Source organism: Vombatus ursinus, unplaced genomic scaffold, assembly GCF_900497805.2.
Source record: "Vombatus ursinus unplaced genomic scaffold, bare-nosed wombat genome assembly UNPS02012709.1, whole genome shotgun sequence".
NCBI classification, from domain to species: domain Eukaryota; kingdom Metazoa; phylum Chordata; class Mammalia; order Diprotodontia; family Vombatidae; genus Vombatus; species Vombatus ursinus.
In genome coordinates, this window is record NW_020952487.1 from 480,093 (window position 1) to 494,361 (window position 14,269).

The 14,269-nt window shown below is 47.7% G+C and overlaps 1 protein-coding gene across 1 annotated transcript in view; it reads left to right on the forward strand.

The window, feature by feature from the left end:
* Positions 1–11,197, forward strand: part of COPZ1 (coatomer protein complex subunit zeta 1) — a 21,829-nt gene extending 10,632 nt beyond the window's left edge. Inside the window, exons 2-9 of the mRNA XM_027858085.1 lie at positions 729–797; positions 2,286–2,367; positions 2,989–3,080; positions 4,666–4,721; positions 7,678–7,755; positions 8,138–8,189; positions 10,269–10,307; positions 11,058–11,197. Coding sequence (XP_027713886.1) covers positions 729–797; positions 2,286–2,367; positions 2,989–3,080; positions 4,666–4,721; positions 7,678–7,755; positions 8,138–8,189; positions 10,269–10,307; positions 11,058–11,105 — 516 coding nt within the window. The 3' untranslated portion in view covers positions 11,106–11,197. The remainder of the gene's footprint in view (positions 1–728; positions 798–2,285; positions 2,368–2,988; positions 3,081–4,665; positions 4,722–7,677; positions 7,756–8,137; positions 8,190–10,268; positions 10,308–11,057) is intronic.
* The last annotated feature ends 3,072 nt before the right edge of the window (positions 11,198–14,269 follow it).

A 14,269-nucleotide genomic window follows, 5' to 3' on the forward strand; every position in this document is an offset into this window, starting at 1 on the left:
GTGTGTGTGTGTGTGTGTGTGTGTGTGTGTGTGTGTGTGTGTATGGGGGGGTAATGTGGCAAGCACTGCAGTCAGAGGGTGTGTGTGTATATATGGGGGTAATGCGGCAGCACCACACATACACACACACCCACACCTCGGTTCCCTTCAGCTCAAAATGGAAGTGGCTTAGTTAAGGGTTACTTTCCTCCTCCGAATTGATGCTGCAGCCAGAGCATACTGGATATGCTCATCCTTATCCCTAAATTGTTCCTCTGTAGCCCTTGTTAATCCCACAGCAAAGAATATTTCTGATTCACCTTTGGTGATTATTTGCGGGAGGTGTGTTGGAGGCCCCGAGAATAGGGGTTCGGCATGTTTATTGAATAAAATAGCCCCTCTGACCTGCCTTGTCATTGCTTAGGTGACTTGTCAGCCCCACGTGACTGGGACCTGCCTTGGGCTTTTCTCTGGGGAAATGTGCTTTTCTAATGCTTATTGAGAACTTTCTGTTAAAATGGTACCACAGTTCTCAGCTCTGTATATACCCTTCAGTTATGCTCAGTTGCTTTTCACTGAACTCCTATTCCCTGTGATCTGGGGGCTTTTAGCTGAGATGAACCTGGGATAAGGGACTTGGGAGGACACTAAAATCCTCCATCAGCATCCCAGTAGGGGAGAGGGGTGGGATCTGGGCTATCAGCATTGGTGGGAACCCCTACAACTAAAAGCAATCCATGTCTCTTCAGGAACCTTCTCTGTACACAGTCAAAGCCATCCTGATCCTGGACAATGATGGAGAGCGGCTCTTTGCCAAGGTGAGAACACAGGCAGATTTATATGCCTCGAGAATGCTGCCCCTGCTGTCCCGTGTCTCCCCCCCCCCCCCACTCCCTCAGGAGTCAGAGCTTTGGAGCGTTTTCCCTTCCTTGCCCTGTAGGCCTTCAGATATTTCCTCACAGGTGCTCTTCTTCCGCCTCATTTTCTCTGCCCTTTAGTCCCCTCCTTTAACCTGTTTGTTTTCTCCTTTCACCCTGGAGAGAATGCATGCTGCATCTTTGATTTTTTTTTTCCAAATGGCTAGATGTATCACAATCTGAACAAAAATCATCTGTAGGGAACCTCGAAGTGCCCAGAACCTCAGGGTCCCTGTCCCTGCCTCCCACCCTTCATCTATAAGCCCAGGATTTCAGCTTTGTGTCTAGAATCACCGTTGGCCCAATTACCCTTCAGCCACCCCAGCATAGTGTTTTGGATCTGGTGAATGAGAAGGGAAAGGATGCTGCTTCCCCTTCCCTTGTTCCACCCCCAACCACCTTCTCCCCCTTCTGGAGAAATTCCTTCTGTCCCTGGTGTATTAACTCTGGGTGAGCACAGCATAAATCAATCAGCAGGTAGAGATTAGTTTAGAATTCACCAGCTGTTCCTCCCTGTAATTGGATGTAACTATGCAGGACACCTTTTGAAACAGTTATCCAGTTACTAAATGCCAGATCTGTCATAGGTCTTCAGCTGACTGCGACGGATTGGCCCCTAAAGAGCAGAACGATTTAGCAGTCCGGGTCCCTGCCCCCTTGTCAGTGGGCTCAGTAATGTGTCAAATTGGCTCCTGATTCAGTTGCTTTTAGAAGTCAAGCTCTGGAGAAATGGGAAAGCAAAGAGTATGGTTTGCTTCTCGTTCAGGAGGTTATCGAAGCCTTTCTCTAAACCTTAGCTCCCCGTAGCGATGAGTGGGAACTCAAATCTGAGAGAGACATGTATCACTATCTCCCAGGGTCTTTTGTGCCTGTTGGTGACAAAGGCACAATGTTTATTGAGCTCCCTGGAAATCAGAAGGGGTCAAGCTGACATTTCTGCCAGCACTGCAGCAGCTCCCAGGAAAAACTTGACTGGAATGGCCTCAGGAGTTCTTGCCTGGGGTGTGGGAAGGAGCCAAGGCTTTTCAGCTGCCTTATGAAGCCATTGCTTCTGGTGGGACCCCTGGCTTGGGGGCTTTGTGGGAGGGCTCTTCTCCCTCTGCCCTTCAGTGGAAATGTACAGGGTTACCCTGCCTTTTCCTTACCCCTTTTTTTTGGTTAAGTGTTTCTCTCTGTTTTCAATGTCCTCTCTTCCCTTTGCTGTTCCTCTCTCCTAAGCTGGGAGTAGAGGGGTGGGGGGTGGGGGGCATATGACAGAGGAGGACTGTCTGGTGTTAAAATGGAGAAGACCCCAGAAGCAAAGCAGTCAGCACTCAGTTATTTTTCCCTAGGCACCCTACCCACCTCCCCCAGTTTTTCTCACTGCCCCTTCCTCTTCCCTCCCACCAGTACTATGACGACACCTACCCCAGTGTCAAGGAGCAGAAGGCTTTTGAGAAGAACATTTTCAACAAGACCCACCGGACTGACAGTAGGTTGTTTCCCTCCCACCCCTCTGGAGCTAGGATGGGAAGCAGGGGCGGAGAGGTGGGGCTGCCGCACCGAAGGAGAAGAGGAGGCTGCTGCTCAGCCCCCCCCCCCCCATTCCTCCCCAATAATAAACTCTTCAGAAATGGAATGGGGAGGTGAGTGTACCTCACTCGGGAATACTGTACTGGAAGGTTGGCTGTTAGCTACCTGTCTGCTCCCTGGATTTATGAGCCTCACTTGACAAATTTAACTGCAGCTCTGCTTATTGTACCGCATCCATTAGGGCAGGTAAATGGAAGTCTGTAAAGGTGACCGCTCTGCATTTTCACCTCCAAAGGATTGACTGGTTTCCCATCTCATCCACAAGAAAGGAAATATGGGGAGGCAGTGGGAGGATCTGGCTAAACTCCCCTTGGCTGTACCCTCCCACCCCCAACCCCTATCTCCAAAGGGGAGAAAGAACTTGATTTTAGGAGCTTATCCCCCCTGCCTTGCTCAAGCCCTTGGAGGCAACTGTGCAGCAAACCATATTTCAGTTGTTTGGGTCCCTGCATGGTGCCTCCTCTTAGCTCCTCCTTTCATTGCCCTGGGCCCTCAGGTCATCCCTCTGTCTGTTTTCCAGGTGAGATTGCCCTCTTGGAAGGCCTGACTGTGGTGTACAAAGGCAGCATTGACCTCTACTTCTATGTGATTGGCAGTTCCTATGAAAACGAGGTAAGGTCCCTCAGTTCCTGGATTGTTGGGATAAGTCCACCTGTTGGACCATCCCTCTTTTCCCTTCTCAACCCGGAAGACAATTTGGAGCACTTTCAGCACCCTGGCCAATGAAGTCAGTATTTACAGCCAGTCTCAAAATTTCTTCCATACTTTGAAATGTCAGTGATTTCCCAGTTGCAGGTACCCTTCATTTGTTTAGATTGTCCTGTCTCCCCCACCCTCCCTTCCTAGGAGAGGCTGTGAGGTCCAGGGAACAGAACTTAGCTTGGAGGCTGGAGACCTAGGGGCTGTCTTGAACAGCCACTAGCTGTGCAATCTTGAGCAGGTCCCTTAACTTCTCTGAGCATAGTTTCCTCATCTGTAAAATGGGACTAATAATATTGATATAATAATATCTACCTCACTAAATTGTTGTAAGAAAAACAGTTTGTAAACCTTTAGAGTGCCATAGAAATGTGAGCTCTTTCTTATGTTATAATTGCTGTCTGTTCTTCGTTAGATGCCATGGACAACCTTCTGGTAACGAGCCTCTCCAAACTTAATTAGCCAGGTCCTTGGATGACAGAGTCCATCAAACTGGCCCAAATTAAAATTTTTCTAGTCTGGTAGGACATCCTCCCCTCCCTAGGAACTTGTGCTCTACTAGCATAACCTTTGGGGGGGGGGGGGGTCATCTCCACACCAGAATGGTACATTGGAATAGGCCTTTGTTAGTAACTATTATTCTGTCAGCTTGAAGGTTTATAAAGTATTTTGCATTCTTTCTCTTATTTAATCCTTGGGAGGTGTAAGAATGCAAGTAGTATTTTCTCCATTTTACAGATGAGGAAATTGAGCTCAGAGATCACCTAGTTAATAAATGGTAGTCAGGATGTGAACCCATGTCTTCTAATTCCTTGTCTGGTGCTTTTTTCATTATGTCACATTAATAGAAGTTAGCCTCATAAACAAATTCAGAAAATGGACCAGCCGGAAAGATCTTCCCAAAACAATCTGTCACCATCAAGTAGGAAACATTGTTCATATTTTAACCATTTACTTCTGTGTACAATACACAAGCTCTTTGGTGAGGGGCCATCACCATGCTTTATCAGGATAAGGAAGGTAAAGTGATGAGTGAGGCTTTTCCAAACTTTGAAATGGCCAACCTTGGATCGAATTTGCTGGAATCTGGGTCATTTTGTCCACTCCTTGGTTCATGCCGGTGATGAACCCTCCCCTTCTCGTTGCATCATGTTTCACCTTAACATATCATCTCATGGGTGGAGGGGACATGTAGAAAATAGTTAATTGGTTCCTCACAGGCTGAGGTCAGACCTTCCATCCAGTCACCCCAGTTGAGGGCCCCCATGAAGGCAAAGGCATGACCGAAGGGTTCAGACTAGACATTCTGAGTAAGAGTAGCTAACGGTCACAGAATCTTCTCCCTCTAATCAGCTCTTTCCCAATTCCCATGTTTTGGGGCTTCTCTATGTGGACCATTTCTCTCTTTCAACAACATTAAAGGATTTAGTTCTCAGAAAGAGCTGATGGTTTCTAGGCCCCTCACCAAACCTCTGCCTTCCTCTGTTTCCTCTCACAGCTGATGCTAATGGCTGTTCTGAACTGCCTCTTTGACTCTTTGAGCCAGATGCTGAGGTAAGCCAGGCCATCTCTGGGGGTTTGGGGTAAAGCATGTGACTGTCCTTTAGGACCCAGTGCACCTTACTGGGAATTGTTTCAGCTGAAGTTCCTAGGGATGAGGCAGATCTACCCCATCGATTCAGATTGTGACAGAGTGCCATCTCCTATGAAGATAGTCTTCCATTTAAAAAGAGGTACAGCAGCGAGCCGAATCTGCAGCATCCTTTGTACGTCCCAATCAGAGAGCTCCTAGTAATTTAAAAAATAATGGTTCACATTTCTGTAGTTCTTTACACTTTACAGAGTATTTTACATACATTCTCATTCCGTGATGCTCTAATGAAGTAATATCATTAGTATCCCTATTTTACAAACAAGGAAAATAAGGTTCAAGTTATGAGATTTGCTCATTATCCCAGATCCAGGTCTCTGAATCCATATCCACTGTTTATCAGTTCAGTTTTCTTTGTATTATCTGCTGCCTCTTCTTCCCTAGCTCAGTCTCTCCCCTATGGATGTCAGGGGGAAAGAAAAAGAAAGATTGTTACAGAGAAGTTATTAATGGACTAGTGTTTGATACTTTGAGCCTCAACCTAATTTGGCTGTGTCGTTTCTGCCCTCTGACACCCAGTTTTCCCTGTTAGTGGAATAGGGATGCCCTTTTCCCTGCTCTTCTTGCCTAGCTGAATTCATGTGGAGGATATGGATCTGCACAGGAATACAAGAAGCCTTTTAAAGGAAGAACAAATATAAGGCTGTGGTTTGGGGTAGTAGAGTAGAAGCTCCAGGACTTAGGAGGGAAGGATGGCAGTGACCTGATTAGAACACACAAATCTTTGCTGCACACTACTGGTCTGTCTCCTCAATAGATAGCCTCCATTTCCTTTTAGCCCCAGATTATATTACCCATTGCAGATGGGTAGGGATAGACATTGGCTTCTTTTCTTAAAATCTCTAGGATCCTCATTCTATATTTGTCCATTATAGACAAAGTGGGGAGGTGTATGACTCCCTTTTGTTCAGTAAAATGATGATTCAGCTTCCAGGTGAAAGAGTAGATTGGGGCTAAAGACAGAATTCAATGGACTGATGCTACTGGCCAAATATACCCAGCACCCAGTTCAGTTCAGTCAGGGGGCCTCAGCTGTGGTGTTACTTGGGAGTCCTCGCTTCATACCTTGCACAAACCTGGCCAGTGTGCTTCGAGGCTTGTTTGGGGTTCTGAGATCCTACTTTTAAATAAGGTCTTTGGGGAGCTACATGTGGGAGGTAGTATAAATAAATGATAATTTTTTTCCCCATTCAAGTTGGATCTCCTTTTATTGCCCCTCTGTGCCCACTTAGGGTTTTAGGTCACTGGAAGCTCACTGTGAGACCACAGTGTGATCTGGCAGCTCAAAGATTTAAAGCGGTGTTAGATGATGGTGACAAAAATATCAAGTCCAGAACAACAGGATTACAGGACTACCCCAGTCTTCCCTAGTCAGGTCACATCTGGAACATTGTGTTTAGTTCTGAGGAGGAGGCTGACAAACTGGAGTGTGTAATGGGGGGGGTCATCGGGGTGATTATGAGTCTCAGAATCCTGTCTTAGGAAGATGAGTTGACATCCTGGAGGTGTTCAGTCTCGAAAAGCAAAGAATTAGGGGCACTATTTGTGCAGATAGTAATTTGAAAGGTTGTCGCATGAAAAGGGATTTTATGGGTAGCTATAGAGGACACAGGTAGGATCGGTGAACAGAAGTTGTGGGGAGGCAGATTTGGGGTGGCAGAAGGAACTTGAGTAACTGGAGCTGAAATTAGTGGGGCTACCTTAGGCTCTTGGAATGTTCAAGCAGATGCCAAACCACCATCTTTCAGAAACGTCCTAGAAGGGATCTCGAGAAATGTCAGTGTTCATGGGGCACAGAGGGAAGAAATGAGGTTGAGCTGCTCAGGAATCAACCTCATCTTCAGTAGCACAGGCTTGATAATCCCTGCTTCTGTGTTAGGAAACAAGCGTGGAAAGGTAAAGAAGGAAAAGCAGGGGGCATTGTGGAAGGAGTACTGCATTTGGATCCTCCTTCTGTTACCTAAGACCCTGTGTATAAGAGGCAGGAAGATTCTTAGTAGCTTTGGGACCCTAGGCAAGTAAGTCCCTTTACCTTTCTCACGCAGTTTCCTCCTGGTAAACTGGGGATGATAATAGTACCTACTTCTTAGAGCTGTTGTGAAGAGCTAATGAGGTAACCCTTGTTAAGCACCTTACAAACCTTGGAGTGCTGTATAAATGATGGCTATTACTATCTAAGGCATTTGATCTGGGGCAAGTCGGTTACTTTCCCTTGGCCTCAGTTTCCTTATCTGTAAAATGAAGTGGTTTCTAGCTCAAATTTATTAGGACAAGAGCCATTCCCCAGATGATGACTGGATAAAGGATATGAATAGGCAGTTCTTAAGGGAAGAAATCCAAACTGTCTCTCTAGCCACATGAAAAAAAAAATGCCCCAAATCACTGATAATTAGAGAAATACAACTCTGAGGTTCCACGTCACTCCCATCAGACTGACAGAGTTGACAGAAAGGAAAAATGACAAATGTTGCAGGGACTTCAGGAAAACAGACACATTAATGTACAGTTGGTAGAGCCATGAATTGGTGCAGCCATTCTGGAAAGCACTTTGGGTCTTTGCCCCAAGGGAGGGGCTTCATTTGTACAATCATCAAAGTTCTTCCCAGCTCTAAGTCATGTGATCCAGGTGTCTGAGGAAGGGCAAGAGAACTGGGTGCTAGTTTGCTTATCGGTGAGAAGGTGCATTCTCTTTCTCATCTTGCCCCCATCCCCATCTGGGTGTGTGCTGGGTGAGAGGTTCTTGGTTTATCCTGAGAAGATTGAGGAATTCGACAGCCTAGTTTGGGGGCCACTTTACAGTTAGTGTCCCCAGATTCCTTCTTCCTATGACCTGGCTTCCTTCTTTTCTTTTGGGCCCAGGAAGAATGTGGAGAAGCGAGCACTGTTAGAGAACATGGAAGGACTCTTCCTGGCTGTAGATGAGATCGTAGATGGAGGGTGAGTCTTGTGGGCTGGCTCTGGGTTGGGAAAGGAGGGGATTGCTCTGTTTCTTTTCTTTTCTTTTCTTTTCCTTTTTTTTTTTTTTTTTTGCCTTTTTGGTGAGGCAATTGGAATTAATTGGCTTGCTCAAGGTCACACAGCTAGTAAGTGTCATGTGTCTGAGGCCAGATCTGAACTCAGGTCCTCCTTACTCCAAGGCTGGAGCTATATCCACTGTGCCACCTAGCTGCCCCTGCTCTGATTCTCAAATCAGAGATTTCCCCCCCCTCCCCAATTCTCCTCTAATATAAGGCATTGTGTCAGTGGAGACGTCCCTATCTTTCCTGGGTGGGTCTTGTCCTGGGCACAGTGGGTGGAAGTTTCCTGTTTATCTCCACAGGGTGATTCTAGAGAGTGACCCCCAGCAAGTGGTACACAGAGTAGCATTACGGGTAAGTGCCTTCCTGCCCTGCAGGGCCAGACTCATTCCACACCTCAGTGCTTTCTGACTTAACCCTAGCCAAGAGCCTAGACTCAAAAAACCTCCCTTCCTACAGTGTCACATAGAAGGGGATAGGGAGGAGTTTCTCTCTAATGCTTAACAGAGTAAGGCACCTCACACATAGTAGCTGCTCAGTGTTTGCTGCTGCTGTTCCTGTTGCTTGTTGCTGTTTGTTCTTCATTCTCGAAGAGGACCGTGACATCAGGAGGGGATGCCATGACATGCAAGTGAATTGGATTTAAGCGAGGGAGAGCTGTGCAGAGTCACCAATCCACTTTCTCCTCCGGAGCCATCTGAGTCCAGTGGCTAGATATGGATCAGAACAACTGGAGATGCAGTGGAAGACCTTGGCCTTTTCAAGCTAAGGTCTTTAACACGTCTCAGTTTGACTGAGGCAGCGCCCATTTCAGTGATTAAGGCTTAATAAAAAAATGAGGCAAGAATGGTCTCTTTAAAAACAAAAATTAGATCTGGGAGGGGAAGACCCTCAGGGTTTCTGGCCAAAACAGAAACAATTGTTATTACATTCATTCTGAGCCGGTCAGGGCCCAAACAGTGACCAAATAGGGCTTGGTCTGAGACCAGAGTGATTTGGGGTTAAGGCTGGTCTTTAAAAAAAACAAAACAAAACAAAACAAAAAAAAGTTTCAGAGATTAAAATTTGTATTCCCTTTGGTCAGAGCACCAGCAGGTAGGGGTGGGTACCCTATGTGGATCGAGAAGAAAGAAAAAAAAAAAGAGAGAAAGAAAGAAAAGCAAGCCATGTTGCCCAGCTGGAAGTTTGGTCCCCAGTGGGCAGTTCCTTCTCTGCTCACAGAGGTTGCCATGACATGCGGGTGAATTCTCCACTTGTCTTGATCCACATCTGGCCTCTGGACCCAGAAGGCTCCAGAGAGAAAGTGGGGCTGATGACTTTGCACAACCCTCCCTCAACTAAATCCAGTTCACTTGCATGTCAGAGCTGCTCAGTGAATATTTAAATGAATGAGTGAATCTATAGTATTCAGAGCTTTGGAGCTAAAAGGGAACCTGACAGGTAATCTCGGTATTCAGAGATATTCAGAGAGGTATTCCAGCCATCCCAGATAGATGGGAACTTTCCCTTTGTTTTCAAATCTATTGAGTTAGAAACTCAAGAGTCACCTCCTGAATTACCTTTTCTAATCTTTCTAGCAAGGAGTCTTTTTCTGCATCTTTCCATTTGCTAGAAATCCTAAAAGGAGACATTTGGGGTAAAGAGGGAGTATACTTGTACTTAGCACTAGGGGCAGGTGCAGGAACATCACAATAGCAAGTTATAGTGAAGGAATGGAGGGGTTGGGGAAGCAAATTTGACTCCCCATTCTAGGAATGTCCCGACTCTGACCTCCACAAAGCAGAAGCTGACAGTGCTGGGTAATGGGAAACGTCTTCTGCCTTAACTGCCACAGGCTCCATTTGCATAGTTTAATCTTCTTCTGTAACATATGTCTCCATGTGGAAAGAGGGAGGGTCTTCCCCCACCCCACCCTCACTCCCCCCTTCCCTTCTTGGGCTGCTGTTGCAGCAGTTTATTCAAATTAACATGCTGTCGTAACCCCTCAGGGCCCGCCGCGTCCCCTAAAACCCACCCCCCCCCCCCCCCCCCCGCTCTCCCAGCCCTCCCCTCATCCCTTCCCCAATGAGATTGATATGGAAAAATTTTCTGTGACTGGGAAGTCAGCAACCCCCTCCCACCAAAGGCTGAGGGAAATGGAGATCAGAAAACCCAGGTGGGCTAGATCTTTTTATAAGGTCATCCTGCCCCTGAAGCAGGGGCTGGGTAAAATAAGTTCCTTAATCATATCTGTCCCTGTGAGATGGTTCAGCCTGTTTTATACCCCTTTCTCTGGGATGGGACAGAGTCAAAGTTATCTATCTTCTCACTAGACTTCAGTTTAAGGAAAATCTTTCTTCCCATCCCTCTTGCCCCCACCAAAGCCTGTTAGGCTCCTTTCCCCCAGAAGATTTTGCTCTAGCTTTGTACTTTGACTGCCTGTTTTTGTTACAGGGTGAAGATGTCCCCCTCACGGAGCAGACTGTGTCTCAGGTATGTTCCTGACCTCCCTCCTTTACCTCTACCTAGGACTCCCCAGTCCAGGGGACAGATGGGAGACGGGCAATCTCTGCCCTAGAGTAAGACAGCCTCCATCCTCTGCTCAGCGCCCCCATCGCAGAGACCTGAGATCGCCCAATCTCCTTCCCCTCCCACCAGCACCCCAGTTTTCTGTGACCGATAGCTCTCAGTCTTTCTCTGTACCCTTCAGACCCTCCCAGCCTGCAGCCTCACCCGGTGATTTACTCCCCAGCAGAGGCTTGCCTTAAACAGATGGTCTTTGTGCTCCCTCTCTCTTATTATTCAAATGAGGGCAAAGCTGGGAATGCACATTCCAGAATGTGCAGGTTTGACAGATCCATCCTTCCCTGGTTTCAGCTATCACTTGTCTTACCTGATACAGGGGAGGGACTTTGTTTTCTGCCTGCTGGGAATTTTTATCAGGAATTGTACCTCAGAGCCCATTTTTCTTGGCATTTTCCCCAGCTTATGTGTTCTTTTCCCTCAAGTTTTTTTCTTTGAAGGGTTCAGAAAACTAATGGGCTATCCACAGTTGCCCTGCGTCTTAGAGCTGGATATGGCTTCCCATAACCCCTACGGTATTTTTAATATCCTTTCATAAACTAAGGAAGCTAGGCTTTGGAGGGAAGTAAAGAGAGTAGGAAACTCAACCCCAAGAAAAAATGGGAAGGCCCCCATTTTCCCCAACCAAGTTCTCATTGTGGGATGCTCCTGTGTCTGCAGGTATTGCAGTCAGCAAAGGAACAGATCAAGTGGTCACTGCTTCGGTGAAGACTCCATTACCCCCCTGCTCCCATCATCCCTCCCCAAGCCATTTGTCTACTGTGATGCCCCCACTCCCCCATCCTCATCCCTCTTGCACTGATGATCTCAGGGCCACTTCAGGGGAACAAGGGCCTTCTATTCTCACCACTTTTCTTTGCCTTCTCTCTCCTTTTTTCTCCTCTTCCCAAAATTATCCTGAAGACCAAAAACTAGGATTAAACAAAGAGAGGGGTTATGTCTTTCCAGCTTTCTCATCTCTCCTGTCATTCAAGCAGTGAGGTTTCTGGAAGTGGCCCAGGCCCTGGCAGAGCTGGGAACAGAACAGGGGACCAGAATGGTGCCCCCAGATCAAAGCTTTAGAAAGAATATGCTGTTTTCCTCTTCTGGTCTCACCCTGGCCCTCATCCCAATACAGGGAGAAGAGGAATAGTTCTATCCAGAGGCCCGCAGATTTTATCAGTCTCTCGTATTTCCTCTTATTCCTGCTTACTACCCCCAGCCTTCTAGAGAAAGGAAGAAATCAGCTTTCAGAGAGAGGCAGGCAAGACAGCTGCTGACAACACTCTTAACTGGGATGGGATAGGGGTTGGGAGAGGAGGGTGGCAGTAGAGGAGGGCACTGCTTTTCCTGTTATTCACTCTAACTCTCCCTAACTCCCATTCCAGGCCTGATTTATAGGTGCAAACTATTCTGTGGCCTGGGAGAGAGTGCATCTTGGGGGTCTCTGTTGCCTAGTCAGTCCTTGGTAAATCTCCACAAATGGGGTCTTGTACACTATGTTCCCCAATTCTGGGACAGAGCCAGTCTCCTGGATGATAAAGCTCAGCCACCAGTCTCTGGAAGACGGGTTTTCTGCTTAGAACTTGGGTGGGGGCTAGATTTATGTCTCTCATCTTCTGGGTTCCTTCTGCCCCCATCGTGGTCCTATACATTTGAGATATGTGTTTCAGCCTTGTGTCTGTAGACCCTGATCTTAACCCTTTCCCCATCTTGCTGGCCTTTCCTCAGGCCTGCTGGGCAACAGGATATAGGATTCTTTTGGGGTTGGGGTGGGGGGGGTGTAGAGCCAGTGAGAAAAAGTTAGAATTACCCTTATGAGACTCGGGTTGGGGTAAGGTGAAGATTTATCTTCAAAGACACCCGAGGGGGCTGGTTTGGAGCTTTGTTCTCCCATTTCGAAGCCTCTGTCAAATACAGTCACCTTCAGTTAAATCAGTGAGCTTTGAGGTTCCCTGGGAAGGTAGAAGATCGACCACCACCCTTCGGTGTGACCTTGCTCCTTGACTCCATATACCATCGGCTCCCCTAAGAAGCAGACCTCTGTTCCCTCTCCTGCCATTGTCCTGAGTCTGAAATATTCACAGCTGCCCACCCCCGATTTGCAACATTCCCAGCAGAAAAGAAGATCTGGAGAAAGATGGGGACAGGGGCAGGCTTATGGGAAATAGAGGGCAGCTGCCCAGGGACCCTACTCTGCACAAAAGACTGGGAATAAAGCATCTTTTTTTTTTTCCTGAATTGCCTTTGGTGTATTTTTGGGGGGAGGTGCCCCTCTTCTAGATAGCTACTGTGCTTACTCTTCCAGCCCTCTCTAACCTTTCAACATTTCTTTCTCCCACCTCAGGAATTTCCTTTACCCCTTTCTTGAAACATAATTTACAGGGTTTTTTTTCCCTCCACATCCCTCTGTCCCTTCACCTAGAAATGAGCTCAAAGGGTGGGGTGGAAATGGTGTTTTCCTCTATCTGGGGTCCAAAGAGCTGAATTCTTCCTCCCTCCCACCTTCCCTTCTCCTCCGCTTCCTCCCCCCTGCCCCCAGCTGCCTCCTTCCTGTGCCATCAGTAACCAGGAGACATGCACCTGCATGGGGGCTGCTACAGCAGACAGGCTACCCTTCCTGCACCTCCTCCCCTTCCCTGAGCCCACTGCCCCCCCTAAAATGGTGCTGAGCGGGTTATTTATCGGAGCCAGCGCTGCTCCAGAAGGTCAGGACGGTGGTGTAAATAACCTCTTCTCACAAGCTCCCCTGTGCCTCCTGAGCCCTGCTTCCCCTCCTCGCCAGCCCCCTCCCCCCACCTTTATTTCGCACAAATGAATGTGGCTTGGGCTGGCGCAGAGCCTGGCCCTGCATGTTAATGGGGCGGTGAGCTCACAAGATAGATTTAGCTGGAGGTTTTATGGTTGCCTCGGTGACAGAGTAAGGTTTGTTTCTCTTCCCACTCCTCCCTCTTCTCTGTTTTGGGGGGAAAACCACTCCCCCCCATCGTACTCATTTAATTGTAGAGTTGGATTTTCCCCACTCAGGAGCTATGCGACTGGCACCAATAGTATGCAAAGCTGGCTAGATTTAGGATTTGGGGATCTTTGGGAAACAGCAATAGGAGAACCCCGGGCAAGATCTGCTTCAGGGTCACTTGATTATTTGGGCTCACTGCTTTCTGTGCGGTGGACTGCTCCTTCTGAAGCCACAGAGCTGGACCAGGGGGCAAGCTGAGGAAGCCTTAGGAATTGGACCAATTCCCATTACCCTCCCCACCCCTCCTGCATCTAAAATGTGGGGCTCAAGATGGGGTAGGCGCAGCTCCACGGGGCTGATGGTTAGCTACCAGTGCCCTCTCCTGTCTGAGCTTAAGAAATGCAACTTCCCTCCAAACCCCTTCAACCCCCACTCTTTGATTTGCACTGTTTGCTAAGAGGGCACCCTGCCTCCATCCCCCAAAGCCCTGAACTTATGGCTCTAGAAGACCAGGTCTGGAAGCCAGACATCTGGGTTCTGATCAGACCCATCCTCAGTTTCCCAACCGAGTCAAACCTCAACTGTCTTCCTTTCCTGCCTCCCCTCCCTCACCAGGACTAGAACCCCAGTATTGTGGCACCTATGTCTTACTTCTAGCTGTCAGTATTCCCAAATAAGTTTGTCCGTAGTGGATTGAGGAAGGAGACTGGAGAACAGAATGCCCGGGTTCTAGCTCAGTAAGCGACTTTCACCTTGAGTTTGTCTTTGTCTGATTGTTTCTGTCAGGTTTGTTTTTTCTTTCTCCATCTCACTGCATCTCTGCCTGTCTCTGCGTATGTCTTCTCACCCCTCTTCAATTCAGCTTTATAAACTTAGCCTTTATCAACCCTGAGGGGACTCTGGCAGGTCCTCTTCCCACCCCCAGCTTTTTTGG